At 34.1% G+C, this 22364-nt stretch overlaps 2 protein-coding genes across 2 annotated transcripts in view; one reads left to right on the top strand and one right to left on the bottom strand.

The window, feature by feature from the left end:
• Yip1d1 (Yip1 domain-containing 1) overlaps nt 1-22364 on the bottom strand; it is a 106815-nt gene that overhangs the window by 77252 nt on the left and 7199 nt on the right. The window lies entirely within an intron of this gene.
• Nucleotides 4773-6551, top strand: LOC661967 (UDP-glycosyltransferase UGT5). Its single transcript, XM_968095.5, has 3 exons — nt 4773-5834; nt 5886-6105; nt 6158-6551. Exons 1-3 carry the CDS (start codon nt 4775-4777, stop codon nt 6459-6461), a joined length of 1584 nt encoding a protein of 527 aa, XP_973188.2. The 5' UTR covers nt 4773-4774; the 3' UTR covers nt 6462-6551.

Here is a 22364-nt window from a genome sequence, read left to right as displayed (position 1 = left end):
TAGTCATTCCTCGTAAATTAATCGAGTATTGGTTTATTGGTAAAATCCAATCCCGTGAGGTCTAAAATTGAAATAAAATAATAAATAGAGAACCGGATCTGGGGCATAAATTGGGGTGCGGCACTTGGGATCCCGTACATTACCCGGTCTATAATCGGGTTATTATCTCCAATTGGTGTGATTATAAATTTCTAAAGTGAAGCTTGTGTGTATTATCACCTCTCGGTTGCAAATCCTGAATTACATCAGGTGGTAAGTTGAGTGAAAATAGGTAGGAAATTCGAGGTAATGGCTCATTATTTAGTTCAGATGGTGTACGTCCCTAATCTATATCTAAATTGTGATTTGTGGTGACGTTAGCCAGGTCAATAACAGTCCGGCGAGCTGAATAGAACGAGCAGAATCGTGACCAGAATAACTAGCAAGTGCGCTAACTGCGATCTATCTATCAAAAGTTTATCCTGGTCGATAATGTAATTTCCAACAGACCGGAAACGGATACAAACGGCATATTTACCGAGATACGGCCCGTCTCGGCCATTGTTCTATAATTTTCATGTTTCATATGAAAAGAAACGGGTTAATCCACTGATGGGACAGGATAATAGCTGACAGCGTAAACCCTAATTAATGGACGACAACAGCCACGATGGATAGAAAGATAACTTACAGTTCCAAATCCTTTGCGCACAATGAGATACGACGTTAATTTGCATACGTTTAGATTTTAGTCCGATTTAATACAATAAAGCGACTGCTTTCACTATTCAAATTGAATTGAATTTATATGCACATCCGGAACGCTATGACGGAGAACCATTTATCCCTAATTTCACCCATTGCCATTAATTCCGGCCCATTGGAGGAACAATCGATCGTCTTGGCGTTTTCCGAAATGCCCAAAATTGGCTTTGATCGGTTGAGTGTTTTTCGGCGGGAGAGCGGCCATTTACCGAAGATTTCTTGTTGCTGTATATGCGGGTGGAGATACACACAGTTTAAATGAGCAGAAAAAGTAAGCCATTCTTTCATCATTCCTCTTTTGTTGCTAAAGATCTTTTTACTCACATCGCCGGCCTGAATACAAATAATCCGAGGGGAAAAAGCTACACTTTAAATTAGAACTTTTGTTTTTTGCTAGATGTATTTACCTAAATTTATGTGTAAAACTTTCTCTATAACTCGTAAAAATTGCATCTTTTATTACAATTTCGTTAACTTGCTGAACTTTATCCAAGTTTATAAGACGGGGTTGACTGCGAAATATGTAAAATTACAAAGGAACAGGCATTAGTCATCGCTAATTAAATTAAAAATTGTTTCGGTAAACTGGGGGTAAGAATATGTTGCATTGTGAATCATGATGATGACGAATGCGCCTAACATGTCCCACCAAAACGCATAAATATTGGGGGTTGAAATCAGGCTTAACTTGATTTATGAATAAATGGAGGGTGCTCCACTTAGTAAGCTTTCGTGACAAGTTTTAGAAAATGCCGGAAAAAATTGCTTTCTGGTCAAACACAATAGAAGTTTTACTTGAAAAGGCGGCAAGACAACTGATTTAATACGACTATCGATCCAAATTAAAATCATTCTTACAACTAATCGCATTTCGTCACACACAATAAACTAAGCTTTTACCTCCTCAAAAACACAATCTGATTAACATACAAATACTTCCGCATCTTACAAAGGACGACATTGTATACTTGTCACAAATTCAAAAGATAAACATCGCGCAATTACGCCGCTTTTCCATCGAATTATTGTCAATTATCACTCTTTCAGATCGTTCAAAAATGCCAACACTTAATTAAAATCTTAATGAGAATTAATTGAGGTTCCACCGCGTAATAACAATAAGACTCTCCGGGTTACAAGCCATTAGAACTAATGGCAGATCGCTACCTTCCATTTAGAACACAACCGGTGACTGAAAATGGTATATAATTATGGGCTGTAACGGTTTTAAGGCCTCACAATTTGAATGTGAAAAATCGCCTAAACAGAAAAAATGCTTAGCAAACGTTGGCAACCCTTCGTTTGTGCGAAAATGCAAGAAATACCAAAGTCACAGCTAAGCATTCGCCTTGAATTCCGGATTTCCGTCTTTTAAGACCTTGCCCGAATACTAATACATTACGAAATTTACGAAACGATCTCATTGTCTGCAGAGAGGTATAATTTCGATATTGCTATCATCCGCTAGTTATGAGCGAGCTTCTGCAAATTACAACTCCCCAATAACCGAAATTATTTCCCCCAATTCCAATTCGCTAAATGAATTTTTACCACATTTTTGACTAAAACCAAGACGCGGTTTAGCTCGACGTGCGATTGAAAAAGCCGGGCTGACAGGTAATGGAGTAATTTCGTCTGTGATCAAATATGAAGTGCCTGCAGGCAAATAGATTTTCCGCCACACTTTAGCTCAATTATCGTGCAATATTATGCAAAAATTGGAGGGAGCGAATTGTCCGGTGGAGCTGATTGAATATTTAAAGGAAACTCAGGGAAGCTTTCCACGCAAAGAAATGGGAAAATCTTGTTATTAAATTATTGAATCAAGCCTAGTTTGAAGCTGGTTCAAGATAGACGAGGAAGATTCAGGAATCACGTACAGGCCAATTATTGGTAGTCGGTGATTTAATTATGGCGTGGGAATCGCGATTCATGTTAAAAAGTTATGAGATAATTGATGATTAAATTTAAGCATCTTATTGATAAAAATCCGAGTCCTTTTATTAGCTAGTTCCAAAGTATGAAAAAATGTAAAACTTGAGAAGATTATGTACGATCAACGCTGGGATGGGCTCGAAAAGGCGATTTGGTGCACTGAATACGCCATTAAACACAAAAGAGTCGAACCTTTAAGAAGTTATTCCATCAAATTTTCATACAGTGCTCAGACTACGAACATCCGAAACTTGTAATTTTATTAACTAGAAGCAAAAAAGAGGAAAAAGCAATTCGTCATTTCCTCGAAACGAAAACAATAAAAATAATGGAAAATTAAGCACTTGAAAAAATTGCTAAATTCCCCTGATAAAAGCAATTTCCATTTCTAGCCAAAGTCCACCAAACAATGGTCTTACTATAGAGGTACTACACTCGATACTACATATTTCCATAAATGAATCTTATCAAATGTCAATCTTCCCATACAACAGATAAAAAATACTGCAAAAGATATTTAGGTTTTGAATGGTGCAGTAGACTTTGCATTTTACCCTTTGAACAAATTTAATTCTTAAAATTTAATTGATTGATTAAAACAAAAAATTACAAAATTACAAAATCACTACCAGTATTTGCGAATAAACAATGATTAGATAGAAAAAATAAAACAGGTAGCAACAAAACTTTAAATAAATTTAAACTTGTATCAAATTATGTTGACATGCATTAACACCTCGCAAAAATAGACTTGAAAAAAATTAAGCCATTGTCGAAGCCACAATCATTGACCTATTTCTCTTATCTTTTTCTTTCATCATCTTCAAAAATGTTTGATTCGTAAATAAAACTTAAAATGTTTACATTCGTTAAGTATTTTTGCACACCAAAAAAGTGAAAACTAAAATTTTGGTAAAAAACTAAACAAAGTTAAGTGATAGAAATCCAACTGACTCAAAAGTCCCATTATAAAACATATTGTTTGAGCCTTATGTTATTTTATCAAAACATTGAGCTTTAAATTGAATTAAAATAAATTGAATGCAACAACTTCGGAAATAAAAGAGCAACAATTAATACGGTTGTTAAAAACTTAAAATGAAATTGTTGTAAAAAATGACGTCTTGTTTCACCATTGAAGAGTTGCTCCGACACTTGTGATTCACCCTCTATAATGTTTCATCACATTAGCCTACATTAACACAATATTTCAACATACCTACAATAAAATAAAAAAGTTTTGTTTTGTTACTATTACCTATAAATTAATACGAGTTTTTAAACATGTTTCAACCATGTATAAACAAAAATCCATTAAAAGTATATTATTAACCATCACTACGAGTGCTCTTATGATTTCGGTCATTTGAAGTATTATTTGAAATCGAAAACAATTTGTGGTTTATTATTCTTGTCAATGTAAACCAAAAATAAATAACAACCAATTACATGAATTGATTTCCTTTTATACAAAGCCAAAATCATTAGAAATTAATTTTATTTAGTAGTGAAATAAATTACAGAATCCATTTTATCGTTTATCGATCGTTTATTAAATGGTAATTAAAAAAACATAGCCACTTAAGATTATCTCTACGTCAATGTGCAGGTGTTCCCATCGGAACACTAATTACTTTTACAATACTTAGCCAAAAAAATAACAAAACATCGTCTGATCTATGATCATCTCTTATGTTTATGTCGGCTCTAGTCCCTTACAAACAAAATAAAATTCCGCATTGTGATTATTCCAATTCAAAGCATTATTGGATGCGAGATTCAGATTGAATCAATTTTATCAACTTTGTCAACATTCAGCTTGTGCCGATACAATATAATATGAATAATGAATGATCATTGAATATCAATGTACGAGTATTTTCCTTTAGAGTTGTGTTTCAAAACCTTGTCCTAATAATTCCAAAAAAGTGTCTTTAAGCACGTTTCATGGTTTTTAGCACGTGAACGGGTCATGAACCAATTATCTCTAAAACTTCAAGTACCACTTGACAATAAATCTCAACCTTTTCCGATTTTTAATTAAAGATAATTCCTATTGTGATCTTTGATTTCATCACTATATAAAAGGGAGACAATGAAACCATCGTCACTTTCCAAAATGTTTGCTTTGGTGTTGTTGTGTGCTCTGGTGTCCTCGAGCCACGGTGCCCGAATCCTCGGGGTCTTCATGACCCCCAGCTACAGCCACCAGGTGGTCTTCCAACCCATCTGGAAGGAATTATCCCTGAGGGGACACCAAGTGACCGTTCTGACGCCCAACCCACTCAACGACCCCACTCTAACGAATCTCACCGAAATTGATTTAAGCTTCTCGTACAAAACATGGGATAATTACAGCATCGCCACACTGGGGACCAAAGAACATTCAACAAGCGAAGAAGTGAAGAAGCTGTCAGAGGCGTATCTGGCCGTAAGTGAAGTCCAGTTGAGTCATCCAGCAGTGCAAGAATTCCTCCAAAACAACACGAAATACCAGTTTGATTTAATCCTCGTTGAGTTTCTTTGGCCCATAATGTACGGCTTTAAAGACATCTACAAGTGCCCAATGGTCGGGATTTCCTCACTCGGACTCACGGCAACGGCAATGGAAGCCATCGGAAACCCCAGCAATCCGGCCCTGGAACCCGAATTCACCCTCCCCTTCTCCACGAACTTATCGTTCAAAGAACGCGTGATTAGTACAGTGTTTAAAGTTCTGTTCAAAGTGGGTGCCCAAGTCTCACTTCGGCCGAAAATGGAGAAACTCAAGCAAAAATTTTTCGGTGATGTGCGCCGATTGGAAGTCATAGCAAAGGACGTGAGCCTTGTCCTTGTCAACTCCAATCTGGCCTTGCAAAACGTCAAGCCTTTGGTACCCGCTTTCGTCGAACTGTCCGGAATTCATTTGAAAAAACCCAAAAGTTTGCCACCAAAACTTCAGAAATACCTAGACGAAGCCAAGGAAGGTGTCATCTACTTCAGTCTTGGCTCCAATGTTAAGAGCAAGTTTTTGCCGAAAGAACAGTTTGGGAAATTCATGAGTGCCTTCTCGGAACTACCTTACAAAGTCTTGTGGAAGTTTGAGAAAGAAGATATGGAGAATAAGCCGGACAATGTTGAGATTCAGAAATGGTTGCCACAGCAAGACCTGCTCCGTAAGTTATCTGAAGTTTTGAAGGGTTAATTTTTGATGAGAAAAATCTTAGGGCACCCAAACATCAAACTGTTCATTACCCAAGCGGGGCTTCAGTCGCTGGACGAAGCCATCCGGGCCCAAGTCCCCATGCTCACAATTCCCTTCTTCGGGGACCAGAGGTACAACAGCGACCATTTGGTCCAGAGTGGAGGAGCCCTCTCGCTTGATTTCCATTCGTTTACTTCGAGCGAATTTAAAGAGAAAATCAGCGAACTTATCACAAATCCATCGTAAGTTATTTTGCAACAATACGTCCCCAACGACTAACTGTAATTTCTGCAGGTACAAGGAGAAAATTACAAAACTGTCAAAGATAGCAAGCGATCAGCCGATGGAAGCTTTGGAAAAAGCCGTGTGGTGGATTGAATACGTTATAAGGCACGATGGGGCTGAACATTTGAGATACGCCGGTGTCGATATGCCATTTTACCAGTATTTCCTCCTAGACGTAATTGCTTTTATCATAGCTACACTCGCCTTAATATTCTACGTCCTGCGAAGAATATTCAAGCACGTTGTCGTGTGCTATAAAGTCGTCAAAAACGTACTCAAATCACTCACGACGCTTAAGAGTCACACTGAATAATCGACCAATCTCAACTAATTCTATTTATTAAGCCTTATAGGCTCCATTTTTCTACTTCTCCCCTAGTAAATAAAGTTTTAACACAGGAAATCGCTTTTTAATCCACTCCACTCCCATACTTTACTGTGCTTTTGGCACAATTGAAACTTTCGATTCGTTCAATTTGAAAAATAGAAAACAGAAAGATCTCTGATTTATTGATTGAACGGCCCTTGAAATCCATAGATAAAGCTATCTGCTGGATAGAGCAAGTTATAAAGGAGCAAACCACTCGAAAAGCCGGCCGGAGGATATGCTGCTTTATACGGATACTCTTTATTTGAAGTAATCTGATTTTTAACCATTTTTATAACATCTAAATTCTGTTATACGATACGTATTGATTCCGGGTTCGGGTCATAAATACTAAATGGACATTTAAATTTCATATTGGGGAGAGCAGTGGCGGCTTGTGCACCGTCAATAAATATAAATAAGGAATGCAATAATTAAATATTTTCTTCGGCAGAATTAGCTACGAAAGTTAAAATACACTTGTTAACAACGAGTCCAGCTATTTCCTTTCGTAGTTCCGGGTTCCAATAAAAATTCAAGCGGGTTTGGAAACAAAAAACGAAAGTGTTATTAGAATTAGAATTCATTTTCGCTTTGAAGCCTTGAGTATTATTTGGTGTAAATTATTTCGAAAATGCCAAAGTTTTGTAGTTATTATGAGCACCGATCGATGGTTATTATAAACGAAATTTGAGTAGGTTGCGGGTTTGTATGCAGGCCTTGATCAGAGTTTCAAAGGAAATCTATAATATTTCAGGTGAATGTTTGAGCATCACTACGACAGAAATTCGCGAGATTCGCCCTTGCTTTTGAGTTAATCAAGAGCAAAGTTTCCGTTGTTTAGCGAAATATCGTTTTACAAAATCATGTTGCCGGATCTCACCTCCGGCTAAAACAATAAGAAATTAAGGGGAAGCAGCACATGCTAATAAGATTGGAAGCGTACAATTAAGGCAGTCATATTTAATCAAGCTCCTTTAGGCGAATAATTGAAACAGGGGCGCCAACCGCTTGTAAAAATGTAAATGTCCGTGTATGGGTGTCAAGCCGCGATGAAGCTCGTATTTCTAAGCGTGTTAAGACAACCTCGAGGTCCCGGATATAAATCTGGAGCGGAGGCGGCTCGACAATGCGGGAAGAGAATTGATTTCGAGTGAGATCGGAATGCTTAGATGCGATCTGATATATCGTTTCGCCCATATCGCAGACATTTACAACAACTCACCCTCATATTGTCGGATTCATTATTAAACATGAGAAATGTTTATTGGAGTTTCAAGTGGAACGGTTTAATTTCAAGTGATTTCAAGGAATGCGTGCACATCAAATTTTTCCGAAATGGCGTGGCTTTCAATAAATTTCAGACTCAACGTCATGTTTACGTAATTTTTTTCACTCCGATGGTAGAGATGTCAGCGTGGCTTAGGTCGATTCGGGCACTTTCAATTGATTGAATGGTTTGGCAAGCGGTAGGCCGCGATTTCTATTGAGAGGGTCTTTGATTTATTTTCTTATCCATATTCAGGAGATATGCCTCCTCGCACTAGCATTCCGAGCCAAAAGACTTTCCCAACCAAAGCTCTCGCATGTGGACAAACTCAATCACATTTTTCCAAAGCTTGCCACAGTTGCTTCTTAATCTTAACATCAGACTTTTTTTCAAAAGGTTAGTCCCAATGTGAGATGTAGAATAACACAAATCGGGTTAATTTTAAAATGCTATTAAAAGACTGGTTACTCTTTTTTGGCCAAACAAAAGTCGTGGGTCGGAAGTGAATGTGAAGATCATCGCAAATCCCGCGATCATTAATCAAAATTTAGATACAATGTCAAAGTTATTAAGTCAATGAAAACCATTTGTTAGAGAAAAACGATTAGAGGTAATAAATAACTTATAAGATCCATTAGCAGAAAACGAAAATTAATAGAGCTTAGTTTGCAGTAGAGCAAACACGACTTCGCAATCAATGAATAATTGTTGGGTCTGGCAGAGAGCGCTTGTTTGAATTTTTGTAAAGTTGTAGTAATTCGTAGGTGGCTCATGCCTGTGTTAATAGTATATCTCGTGTTACTTTTAAAGTTTGATCCTGTTTAGCGGATGAAAGGATAAGCGTGTATAAAACTTGAACAACAGATCGGCCGGAGGAACTGAGAGCTTCAACGCGAACAGAGTAATGTAGCGAGCAAAACTGATGGGTGAATTTCAAGTTTCCTACATCTTAATGCAACGAATTCATCACGTGTGCTGTACTCGGCTATTATTACGCCCCCAGCCCCGTCATACGAGCTGGCTTAACCGATTCAGCCCTAATTTTCCACGAATACACAGTCGAAATTGAATCGCGGATGTTTTATATGCAAAGCCCGACTTTCGAGGACTATACTAGAGCTTTTCCAAAATTAGAGAAAGAAATGGAGGATTAGTTGTCGCGTATTGCATTCTTACTAGCTCCAATTTCACGCGGCCTGGCCATTTGCCACTTCAATTTATTAGATCTCGCTGCACGTCACCATTTTTACATCAACAGCTCCCGAATCGTTAATCACGACGCAAGCAAAAAAAGCACAGCTTGTTTCAGCTTGTCCGAAAAATTGCAGAGATTGCCGCACAGACGGCAAAAGCCTATTTGCATTCTGTGACACCTAAAGCTCCAAGAAATGAACTCGCGAACGCCTCTGCCAAGACCATATCAATTCAATTTAAAAAAGAAATAAACGCAATTGTTGATCTTTAAAGTTTGTTTTAAAAAACTAAGCAAGTTTAAATTTAATTTGGCCTAAATCTATTTTTGTGACATTGTTCCAAAACAATGTCTTTATGGTTACAAAATACAGTAAATATTAGCTCCTCCTTAAAAATAATAACGCTTGTCTGAAGGTAATATAGTCCTATCCCGGCGCATCCACCATTTTTGAAGTCTTGAATTTTATAATTTACTATAAAATTTAGTTAGCAGCATCTTTTTTCTTTGTAATTGTTGTAAATGCTTCTAAACTTATTAATAACAAAAACAATAAAGTACTGTTGCAATTTTCAATTAAAATCTTGCAAAGTAGCAAAAGCCTTTAATTTATTTGCTTTTAATCCGTAGAATTTCTATTTTACTATTAAAAACGGATGCACAAACTAACAAAGAAATTTAAAATCAATTAGACAGTGATGCTAAAACACTTAAACGAGTTTCGTCATCTTAACTGGACCATTGATTTAGCAAAAATTGAAATAAAAAAATTAAACAAAATTAAGCAAAATAGTTGTTAATAATCCCAAAGTCCATTGTTTTGGATTGTTTAAGGCTGCGAAAAAACTGCATTCGACAACAAAATTTCTTGGTTTTATTCAAATGTTCAACTTCAGGTTACGATATGTAAACATCTCAAAAAATGCTTTTTGTTGTTCACTTTCGTCAAAATGTTTAAAAATAGCGTCATTATGGATTCAAAACTATTTTCCCAATGCAAAGTTGGTATGAAAAACCTGCTAAAAAAAGTAGTTCTGCCCCGGCGCATCCACCATTTTTAGCGCGACAATATTTAAATTCAAATTTACAACAACTATGTTCTTTGTGCAATTAATCATACACTAATATTGAAAAAAGATGCTCAAGCTAGTAAAAGGCTTTAAAGTAAAAGTGATGCCAAAAGGCAGAATACTTAAACTGGTCTCGTCATCTTGACTGAATCGTCAATTTACAAAAAAATTAAATAACTGTCAATTCACGTTGCATTATATTGCGTTTATATAGGCTGATTCCTTTAGGGCTTACATTAAAAACTTCTAACATAGCTAGATCTTTAAGATTTTGTATACAATCTAAATCTACCATTCTGAGGTCAACTAAATTATTCTCAAAATGTCCGAATTTCAGAAAATACGAGAAATTAGCGACACCTTTAAATTTCAAATAGTAACCATTTGTTTTAATTGAATTTTTGAATATGCATTAAAACTGAGTAAAATGTACCCAAAAATCTTTCATAGTTTTTGACGTTTCAAAAAGTGGATACTAGTAATTATTTCTGCATTTGTTAGCCAAAAGTTCAAAGAGTATTCTCAAGCCTTCAGGAGTGTCCAATGTCAAATTGTAAGGCTACTATGGTTTTTTAAAAATGATTACAAAACAGTTTTTTCAAATAAAAGAACCCTGTTTTTTAATGGCAATCAAAAAAGCATTAATTTTTATGCAGACTTTTATTAACATCTTCTATATCTATCTCTTACAGTTTTTGAAATAATCACAAAAAACGGAATTTTAGATCATTATTTTAATTTTTATTAAAGTAAACATTTGAAAAATACGACAAAATTGTGCTATTAATTCAAAAACTGTCCTATTTGTTTACCATTTTCATTCAAGAGTTTATTCGCTAAGTTATAATAAACTGGAATTAAGCATTATTGTTTTGTTGCTTTTTCGATAATGAACCAACTAAAAACTAAATAAAGCATTGAAGTATGACAATTGCTGACCATTTTACCAGGTCTACTTGATAAACTACAAACATTACAAAGTAAAATCCGTCTTTTGTAATTTTTTTTCAAGAACTGTAAGGGATAGGTATAGGACGTATTGATAAGTCACCATAAATATCAATATTCTTTCGACTGATGTTAAGAAAATAAAGTACTTTCTTTTGAAAAAAAGTGAGTTATTGCAGATTTTAGAAAACCATTTTGAAAAAATCATACTAGCCATGAATTTTGACAGCTGAAAATTTCGAAAATTCTAAAAAACTCTTCAAACCATCGGTTATCGAACGCAAAAAATAAATATTCACTTACCGCAAAGGGTTCAAAGGCTGTATTATCTTAGATAAACTCTTGCAAATGAAAATTTTGACCAAAAACTTGTCATATGTCAAAAACTATGACAAAAAGTACAAACAACTTAGGTAAATTTTACTTAGCATAGAAGATCATTTCAAATATGCAATAAACATGTGTGGTTACTACTTAAAATTACGAACTTGGGGCAAATTTTTGGTAGTTCCGGAAGCTCAGCCATTTTGATAATAAGTTAGTTAAAATGAGAATGATCAATTTGGATTGTACAGAAAATTTTAAAGCTCTAGCTATATTTGAAGTTAAAAAGTTTCCAATGTAGGCCTTAAAAGATTCACCCTGTATAGGCTTGAGGTTTCTTTCACAAAATGCAAAAATAAAGCGAGTTATTAGCAAAATAATACATCATAATCCCAAAGCCCATCGAGTTCTGATTGACTGTAGAAGGTATGTACATACGGCAACAAACTGCTTTCGATAAAGAATCTAAATGGTCGACCTTAGCTTACTCAGTGTAGTCCATTTTTGTGAAAGAGTTTCAATATGGCGTCTTAAATGCAATAAATATTGGCTTCGTAGTGGACAAATGACGTTCGTCCAAAGATAATTTAGTTCTAACCCGGCGCATCCACCATTTTTATATATGTTTTAGTTTACAAAATCTACATATTTTCCTTGCGATTTCTGTAAATATATTCATAATCTAATTGTCAACTTAAATATTGCAAGAACCTTTAACTTACCTTGCTTCTAAGCGGTAGAATTTCATTTTAAATACAAAAAACTAGGAAAGCACTTTAAAGATAAAGGCATAATTTTTAACTTGGTTTAGCCAACCTGAATCATTTAATTTAATTTAAAAAATCAAAATAAATGTGATCACAGTCAGTTCGCGTTGCGTTTCGTGTTCGTTTTTGATTTTTGGGCTTGGAGTTTCGCATAATGAAGAAGTAAAGCGTGCCGTTAGCCAGATAAGAAGTTGTAGGGCAGCCTTCGTAAATTTAAGTAATACAATGTTAGCATATAGTAATTTAGCAGTTATAAGAACGTCTATATGTAAATAAGACGGAAATGGTAAAACTTGAGTTGTCGGAACTGGTGTGTTTCCTCTAGAGAGGTCGGTGTCAGTCTTATCAGCGAGCCTGCCACACGCACACTTTACAAGCCCACATTTCCCTATCATACCACCAGGGACAAGTCTTGTATTCGTATGCTCGGAACGAGCCATGATCCTAGACAGTCTGTACTTTCTAATTTAACTTTGTGCAATACTTTTCTAGCTTTAACTAAATAGACCGGAGTTTTCGTTATAATTGTTACGGTTTCAAGTGCTAAGTAGTTTTGCGTCGTCGGCGGACAATGGCATGTTTAGATACACATTAGAGATGTTTTATTAATGTCACTTGATAAGTTAGTTATCCGGTTTGGTAATTAAACAGCAAACTAGCCAGTCAATCTCTCAAACAGAGAGAGTAAAATGGATTCGAGTCCAATTAAACGGAAAGCTATAGCCGCGTCGGACTGCAGCCTGTTTTAAAGATTAAAGTGCATACAATAATTCTTTTCGGCCCATAAATTTGTAAGAATTATTTTTATTTCTTTGGATTATAGCAAGAGTCGCTTCTGGCTGTTAATAGAACTTCTAACGCACTTTGTTCATAACTCACCGTAAATGGGGGATTGAGGCACCTAAACGACTCTCGCAAAGAACAAATACCATCTCAAACCTCATATCTAATATTCTGCCGGCTTTGTTTTGCTCCGCAATCAATTGCGAAGTTAATTCGCGAAATATTACACGACTTGTACCTATATTAACGTTATGTAGCCTAGTTTTTGATATCGTTCTGGCGCCGGCTGCTAAAGAAATTGTGACAAATGGCATTTAGAGAAACAGTTTGTTCCCTCTCAACTTTTCTCAATGTAGCGCGTGTTGGTGGCCATTTAAAACCGCGCAAACTTCTCGAACACCGTCTGGCGAAAATCGGATTACCTGTCACGCAGATCATTTCTCAGTTTTATGTTTTCGAAATTACCGAATTTCCCAGAATAATCGATGGCTAGTTGAAGCAAACTTCGCAACGAGAGGGAGATTCTTTGTTTCATTTCGACATGTAAGTAAGATTTCGCATCGGGTCAATTATGCGGAGGCTTATCAAGCTATCGTTAATCTCATGAGGGAGCTGTAGGTATTACAACCCTAAAGTTTGGAACTCAAGGGTATATTTAGCATACGTGCAAGTCAACCAAGAAGCTTTAAGCTACACTTCCTCATTTTCATCAAACTCTTCACTTCACAACGGCAATTTATGAGAGATTATTCTTGTAATTGCAAAACTTAAACCGCTTGATCTAGGAGAGATAAATTAGCTGCAACTTTTCACCACCCCCACGACCACATCCCACTCAAATATTTATTCTGGTAATAGCTAAATCATGCATTCAAAAAAGTTGGAAAAGCTGAATAAGTCTGCATACTTGCCACGATGATTTATTGAATTAGATTAATAAAAGAATGTTTAATATTTTTATAAAAGGTCAAGCGACAGTGGCGGCTCGTGATGATGGCTTCAATATCACATTTTCATTTCATAAATAATATTTTTTTGGTTTAAAAATGGCCAAAAAATCACTTAATTAAGTCGAAAACTACGTTAATTTTTAAATTTTTAAAGCATGTTTTTCATTGCGTTTTTGGATTAGTTAAGTTACTTTAAAGAAGTTTTTATCAGCTATCCCTATACCAAAGTTCAACTGTTTTTAAAATATTTAAGATTTTTTTAAAAATTTGAATTTGCATATGTCACTTAAAAAATCGGTAACTCGCTTAGTTTTAGAGATTTTATTTAAAATCATATTTGGAGAATTAAAAAAGAAGGGCTATGTCTGTTCTTCAATGTGTTCAAAATTGAAAATGTAGTTAATAAACCAAAAACTTTTAAGGTTAAGTTTAGACAATTTTAAGTACCCATAACTTAATTTTTTCAAATGGGATATCCCAATTTTTATTTTACTAGATGGAGGAGAATTTGTTCTACATCGATCTGTATTAATATTCCCTATACCTATCTGTGATAATTTTCAAGTTACGTTGTTTTTTTTTGTCATTGTAGGAAATTCCTTACTAACCTACAGCTATTTTAGCATAGCCTGTCATAAAAATATTTCTCATTAAACTTAAATGATAAATTCTGTTCAAAATTATGTTATACGTCTCCTAAAAACAAAATAAATTCATTGAATGTTAGTTTAAAAAACTTTAATTTTTCAATTCCTTTCCATGGCAAAGTATGAAAATAGACCTATGGCTAATGAATTTCTCATTCTCAACAAAAAGTTATTGTAACTTGAAAACTATTAAATGTTAATCTAGATCGATGCAGAATTTAATTTACCATTTAGTGAAATAAAACTTTTGGCATTTTAATTTAAAAAAAAAAAGTTATGAGTGCCAAAAGTTCTGCAAACTTAACCTTAAACATTTGGAGTTTGTTATTATTCTTTAGAAATTTGAAAACACCAAAGCAAAGATCTAGGCTTCCTCTTTCAAATGAGCTGAAAAATATTTCGAAATATTTAAAAATGGCAGTTATCGATTTTTGAACTGAAAGGTACAAATTAAAAAAAAAATAAAAACTATAAATATTTCGTAAACGGCTAAATTCAGATATAGAGAAAGGTTATGAAAAGTACCTTAAAATAACTCTAGTAATTCAAAAACGCATTAAAAATATAGTTTCCCAATTACAATAAGAAAGTTGATAGCGACTTCATCTTAAAAATATTTTCATTGGCAGGACTTACAAGATTATGGTTGTACACAAATTTTCAGATGACTATCATTTTTAGTACCCCAATACTTCAAATGTGGGCTTTATACGGAACAGCCTGTCTTTTATATGTCAATATTTTAATTCTGTTGCTGAAGAGTATGACATTAACGTCTCTCGCCTTTATAGTATTAAAAAAAACTATTTAGAACTTTCTTTCCTTCGTTCATTATTGTATGATTGTATTTGTTTAACTTTACTTGTTTCTTGTCTGTTTGTCCATTGTTTATTATTCTATGTATTATGTACCGATTATTTATTACTGTATTAAAATTAGTCCTGTAATTAGATCTTTTCTTGGGCGATTATTATTGTTATTACTATTATCATTCCATAGAATGTCCCTCTAATAAGACGAATACAAACATAACGTTATTAATCACGTGATTAATTCAAAATTATTATTTAAACATACTTTTAATAAAAAATTCTCTTGTTTTCCAATAAATATAAAAATTTTTTTACTTTGAACCTCTATGCTTTTTAGGCAAAGAACTCACACTCACACTGCAAAATTTGGGCAATATTGTAGCTCATTTTTTTAACGAAAAAAGCGCTATTTTGCGAAATATCTTTAAAACACAAAAACTGAATGAAATATCGCAAAAAATTTCCATTGAGTGAGTTACAAAAATGAATAGACTTGAATCGACTTTGGGGTGGAATTAAAAGAGAAAAGAGATTTTTTAATGTTAAGAAAGTCTATAATCTTACGACAGATTTTGACCTGGCGAGCTGCCACTGTCGAGAGATGAAGATCAGTTGCATTTGACTTGAAAAGAGTTGAAATAAATCGCTGTGGGCGTAATTTAAAATTAAAATTTAAAACAAAAAATTTACATGTAGCTCGGCCAATGTTTAAAAATCATTAGTTTTATAAACCAACTATAAAAAGAGCAAAAACCATTAAAACGGAAAATATCGTGTTTGATAAAAATTGCATTTCGCTCTGCAAACATAATTTATTTGAAAAAATTTATTCATCATCCGGTCGATATTCCCGCTCTTTTAAAAAGGGAAAAGCAACAAAATTGTTTTAAACCGATGTCTTTGTTTCCGAGAGTGCAAAAATAGCGTATAATTTATTGGTAGCCCATCAAGGCGGCAAATGATAAAGAAAAGGGAAGAGGGTGGACAATGTGGTTGGCATTCGAGACACGAGCCTGGAGTGAGATTTATATCGCCTTTGGTTACTGCTTTTGTCGCTAGAGGTGCTCTATTTTATCGCTTCTAGTATTAAACAGGCAATACAATCTCTCGGCGCCCAACTTCGCACAGATCAACAATATAGTGGTCGGCGTAAACCTTATCTGGAGGCAAGACTGATGCCCCTCCATATATACCAGATGTTCACTGGTGTTATTACACAACGTACAACCAGCCCCTATTACTGTGGGTTATCGCCAGAAATAAGACTGATAGCAGCTGGAAGATTGCTACATAAATAATTCTCCGCAGACGAGGAATTACGGAACTATTAATTAATTATCGAAGTCCTGATTAAAAATTTAGTCGGGGAAAAATGGACGAGTGTGTCCTGGGATAGCTTTCACCAGTTGTCAGCCGTGTAATGGATTAGAGGGCAAGATATAGGTACACATCCCTCTGGACAAACACTGATACTGTTCCTCTTTCAAGCGTCATTTATGACATGGTACTTGGACAAACTTGTAGCGAGAATTATTATCATTTGTAAACCCTGTACTCAACTCGTGACGACAGGATTAAACACGGAGCTTTCAACAAAGTTAAACAAAGCCAAACGGGGCGCAAAAAATCAAATTAATTTGAAGATTTCATGCTTCAGCAGCAATATTGGCGCTGATAAGATCAGCGATAACTAGACCTAAAACAGTCTAATATATGCACGTCTATACTCTCGCCGTAATCCTGTTATCTTGCATGAGAGAGAGCTCTGTCCGATTACTTTGAAGATACGACCCAGAACTCGCAAAGGATATTTTCTTGCCGTTCTCCATACCTGTGTTTCCCCTAAAATGCCATTTTTATTTCGCCAAAAGTCGCCAATCAATATTATTTAATAATAAATATTAATAACAAAAGTCAGATCCTGTAAATTTTTTGTAAGGCTGTACATTAAAAAAAACAAATCCATTAATTATTAAATTACGAATCGTTAGATAATAATAGTTCATCAAATAATTATAAGAAAAAAACTAGCTTCCGTCACAGCACACGAAGTATTTGATTTTTTTTACAGTATAACTGGACCTATTTAAAAATCCCTGTTACATCCTACACGAATAGCTGTCATGCAAAAATTCACTCCAATAATCAATTCTCCTAAATCACTTTTTATTAACAATGACCGAGATTGTGTTTCATATATTTCAAATTCATATACAAGGTGTTCAAAAACTGGCGAATCAACTCAGTGGTACGTTTTTGAGAAGCATGCGTAGATTATGGAAAAATTTTTTTAAAAAATTCCCAAAAGCATATTTTAAAAAATCTGTAGCAAAAAACTTATTTTATTTTAATATCTTCTTCAGATTTCTTTAGTTTTTAATGTTATTATGTTTTATACTAAGTAATCGTTCCCTAACAAAACGACGAATAATTATTTTTAAATTTACTAACAGACTAAAGTCTACAATCTGCAAAAGCAGATTATTTGATTTAAAAAAAAATAAAATTCAGCAAAAAATCACAATTTGTAGATGTGCCAACAGTGGGAATTATTTCCTAGAAAACCGTTTCAAAAAATTCTATTGCGATCACGACAACGATGCCACATATCATTTATTTAAAATTTATTATTAATCAATAACTTAATTACAAAGAATTTTTTTATTATTTTTACCTCCACATAACACTCAGTTGGTGAGCCGGTTTTTGAGTACCCGGTATTCTTTCATTGCCAGTTTTAATTTTTTTCACGAAATCAACTCATAAACATGTATCAAGATTCATAAGTGGAAAAAATCCCCCTTTATTGCAAATAACTATAATCAGGTGTAAAAAATACCAATATATATAACACTTTTTGGTTTATAAAAAGAAAAATTAATGTTTAAAAAAAACAAGACTAATAAAACCAGACTTGATGAACGAATTCAAATTTCAAAAACTAACGGCACAAGCCACGATTTTTTTGTAAAAGATTCAGGGTCTTATAAAATGAGTTATTGTATATTATTTTTTGTAAATTTGCCCCGTCTTAAACAAAAAATGTTTTAGTCGATTTAGGGATTTTTGAAGTAAAAAAACTGATTTAAAATTTTTGTTTTATCAAAAGTCTGTCAAAAATAGGAGAACTGATGATAATTAATAAAGAAAATCTTGTATGAACGCCCCCTAAAATTTGTGAAATTTGTAAAAATGCGGTCGCAAATTCGCTTCCTGCAAACCTAAGAATGTTCCGTCAAATTATGACCATTAAAACATCGCACATGATGACGTTGCGTGCGTTAATATGTCTATTATAGCATCAAAATGAAAGCAAACTACAAAAACGTGTCTAAGTGCTTAAAAAAGTAATAAAAAATAAAAAATAATAACTAATAACTATAACACGAGAAGCCCACAACCTGAAAAAAGTGTACAACAAATTCCAATTCAAAAGAAATTGTACCACAGTTCCAGTAATTAAAAAAAACTTGATTCCTAAAATGTACATTCTTAAGGTTTTCATAAAAAAAGTAAATCAACATAAAGCACTATATCCAAAAAAGATTTATTCAAAGTTACAGTACAATTTTCAAGTATTAAAAAAACGATGTGATATTTATCTCCTTGAATGTAACGTAATACCTATTTTTTACTCCTGTAAAAACCAACTATTTGAATTTCCATAATCCACGAAGTTCAAAATTAATTCCAATAGATATTTGTTCCAAAAAATTTAACGTAATTTGCATTCCAAGTAATTTCGGATAATCGTAAAAAGAATTCCAATAATCCAGAATAATTCCACTAATTCCCTAAATTTCAAAGTGAATTCTAACAGTTCCCAATATTTCCAAATAATTCCAAGCAATCCCGCTTAAATGTCTCCTCGATATAACAGAATTTGAACCCCATTCTGCGACTTTAGGACGAAATTTTGCGAAATAAATGAGCTTCTAGATCAAAAACTTACATAAACGCAAAAATAGCACCACTTCTTACTCAATTCATCTTATTTTTGTGATACTTTAGCGAAATATTTGAATGAAAAACGTTTAATTTTCATAGTGACTTTTCCATCCGATCATATTTTATTAAGAAAAAAAGATTATTTCATAAATTCACTTCCTTTATTTGTAACCCTGCCTTACTACAGTTAATAAATAAAATAATAATTAAAAGTTAATAAAGTCATTTTGGTTTATTGGATATCCAACATAATTTGATTTTATTGTCGCGTAACTCGAGCTAAGACCGTCGAAAAATCGACGCCAACGCGTCTGTAAAAACTTGAAAAGGTCTCTGGGTCTTAAATTGAAAAGTAAATTAGTTTGCAAATGTTGGTTGTGACGCGTGCTTTTATTATATCTGCATAAAAAATATCACTTTGGCAAAAACGTGGAACTTGCTTTAAAAATCGCCTGTTTTTTACAAAAGCACGAAATAAATAATTTGTAGGCGAAGTGATCCAATTTTCGCTTTAATTGTGAAATTTTTAGTTTGTGTTTTAGTCCGTGCTACGTGTTTATATTAAATTTTGCGTTCTCTTGTTTGGTAACTTTGTTATAAACTAGTTATAAAGGTCGAGTTTGTGATTGGTTTTTATGTAAAACTGTGAGTTTTGCTAATGTTTTTCCAATGTTGTCGTATGTTGGCGGGTCTCATCAGGGTGTTTAATGGGAGTTGTTGGAGGCGAAATTGATCTGAAGCGTCGTGTCTTGTTTAGCTCTGGAATGGTTTTCGTTGGAAATAGATAAAAAATGTATATTTATTGTGCTCGTTTCGCGTGCGACGGAGACCTATCTATCGCCTTTGGAATTAGGCATCTCGTTTGAACCATGAGCGTCTCGAGCGTCCTTTTAGCAGCGTCTGTATATCCGTTCTCGCCCCCTTCTACCGACCGAAAGCACTTCGCTGCCATGTCCGGCGTTTTAACCAAACTTTGCCGATATTTCACTCCGGATTCCGTAAGTCGAGCTCACGAGCGACTTTCGGATTACCATTCGGCGATACATCGGAAAATAATTAATTCGGCGGAATTTTGGCGCAACTTCGGCCGTAATTAATGAAAAAACGAGCTCTGTCACAAGATGAATATAATGAACTCATTGGGATGCGCAGGCAGGTGCTTGAGTGTGACGAAGAATTATCCCAAAGTTGATGAGCAATTTTCTTCGAGAACTTGGACGTTAAGTTCAACACAATCTTGCCAGTGTTCCGTGAACCATTACTTAGTTAAATTCACTTTTGGACAAGTTAAATTAGCGAATATATATTTGTCCGGATCGCCTTCTTTTAGCAAATTGCCTGAATGGAATCAAAACTCGCCTCGATTTTAACAACACCGCAGCGTGTAGCTGCAACCAGCTGTCTGTCATCTGTTTAGCCTGCACGCGAAACTCGATACAGGATGTAATTAAATTTGAGGCAAATCGCTGGAATTTTTAGCCACGCACCGACGAGTCTTTAATCATTCTGCGATAAATAATCATTCGAGTATAAGTGAGGACCGGAGATCTTATTACCGGCGACGTCGTAGAGAAAATTCGCCATGAACAATAAATGACACTAGCAACATTTTTCAAGCTGAAACGCGACCCAAGTGTTGTGTTCGTTTCAGCTTGAAATATAGCCGCTAAGAAAAATGTGTACAAGAAAAATGATTCGCATAACCTAGATTTTCGGGAAATGTGCTCAAATTGCCTCCGAATTACTAATAAACAGACACAATTCACACGGTCACACTATTCAATTTTAATCCAAAAATGGAAAAACCAAAATATTATTAACTAAAGTTAATTACTAATTATTTGAGAGTCCCCAAAAATACCGAGTCTCGGTGCTGTTTTTTATTTTATTAGACCTGAATTTGCAATGAATTTATTTAGATCAAACTGACACATTTCATTTTATTGGGATTTGGTTTTGTTATCTTTAGCTTTTTAAGGATAATAATTTTTTAATATTGGTGAATTATACATACACGTAAATTAAACTCGTACCTACAATTTACTGATTCACTTATTTTTCATTCAAAAACAATTATTTCCCGAAAGTTCGTAAAAAATAACCCAAAAAATCGCCGAGTTGAGTAAATAATAATTGAAGGGTTTTCAGTGGATGAAGTTCTGTAAAATTTCAAGTTAGTTGTTGCTACAGTTGTTCAAGGTATTATAAAATTTAGTTGTGGATGAAGGGGGTATGTCCAATTAATTTGTATTGCATGATAATAAAAACAATATTTAAAAATGTTATTAACTGCATATTAGTTGACTTATGTACTACCTGCCTACTAGTACTACAACAATAAGTTAGCTTTTTAATTGTTTTTTTTTTATTTCAAAAACAGTGAAGTACAAATATGACTTAAATCTAACTGAAACTGTCAATTTTCTTGTTTAGCACGTACCTACAGGGTGAGTCCATAGTAGGTTATTTCTGATACAACCAAAAATACTAATTGCACTTATCACTTAAATAGTATGTTTGATTTTTAAAAACATTAATTGAATCAACATTGGCTTTTTATCTTTCAAATAATATAGTTCGTAAAGAAATTTTAGCAAAACTGTAGGAATAGACAAACTTGACAATGCTCAGAAAAATGTATCATGTATTGATTTTAAATTTTTTTAACTATTACCGATCTTATCAGTTAGAATCAGAATAATTCTAGAATTATTAGTTGAATATTAAAAAATCAAAAATCAGAATCAGAAATCAGAAATAACCCACTATTGACTCACCCTGTATACGGCGAAGATTTTATTTTGCTGAACAATGGCCGCGTTTCTATAGAACTGTTTGCAATGCAATGACATGAATATAAATTCTTTACCATATAGTACAGAAAATCTAAAAACTCTAGTAAAGCAATGAGCAAAATTTTTTTAAAAGTGAACATAGTACTAATAGTGTTATGGGTGTTATGCTATTTTCAGTAAAATAAAAACCTCAGTATATATTTAGTAAACCCTAGCGAATATAATTGCAAATCTAAAGCATTTTTTCTAAATGAAACTTCTAAAGCGCATAGCGTAAAACTTAGCTTTAGGCTTCAATTATTAATTATTATTGAGTTTTTCGGACATTTTTTTCTAATTACGT

This window comes from Tribolium castaneum, chromosome 9, assembly GCF_031307605.1.
Source record: "Tribolium castaneum strain GA2 chromosome 9, icTriCast1.1, whole genome shotgun sequence".
In the NCBI taxonomy this organism is placed as follows: Eukaryota; Metazoa; Arthropoda; class Insecta; order Coleoptera; family Tenebrionidae; genus Tribolium; species Tribolium castaneum.
Note: the sequence above shows the minus strand (reverse complement) of the source record. Positions and strands in the feature narration are given on the sequence as shown.

Excerpts from the sequence above, each read along its gene's own strand:
- LOC661967 (XM_968095.5), top strand. The coding sequence starts at position 4,775 with ATGAAACCATCGTCACTTTCCAAAATGTTTGCTTTGGTGTTGTTGTGT. Across the intron at positions 5,835-5,885 it reads GCCACAGCAAGACCTGCTCC|GGCACCCAAACATCAAACTG; the intron begins GTAAGTTATCTG and ends GAAAAATCTTAG. Across the intron at positions 6,106-6,157 it reads GAACTTATCACAAATCCATC|GTACAAGGAGAAAATTACAA; the intron begins GTAAGTTATTTT and ends TAATTTCTGCAG.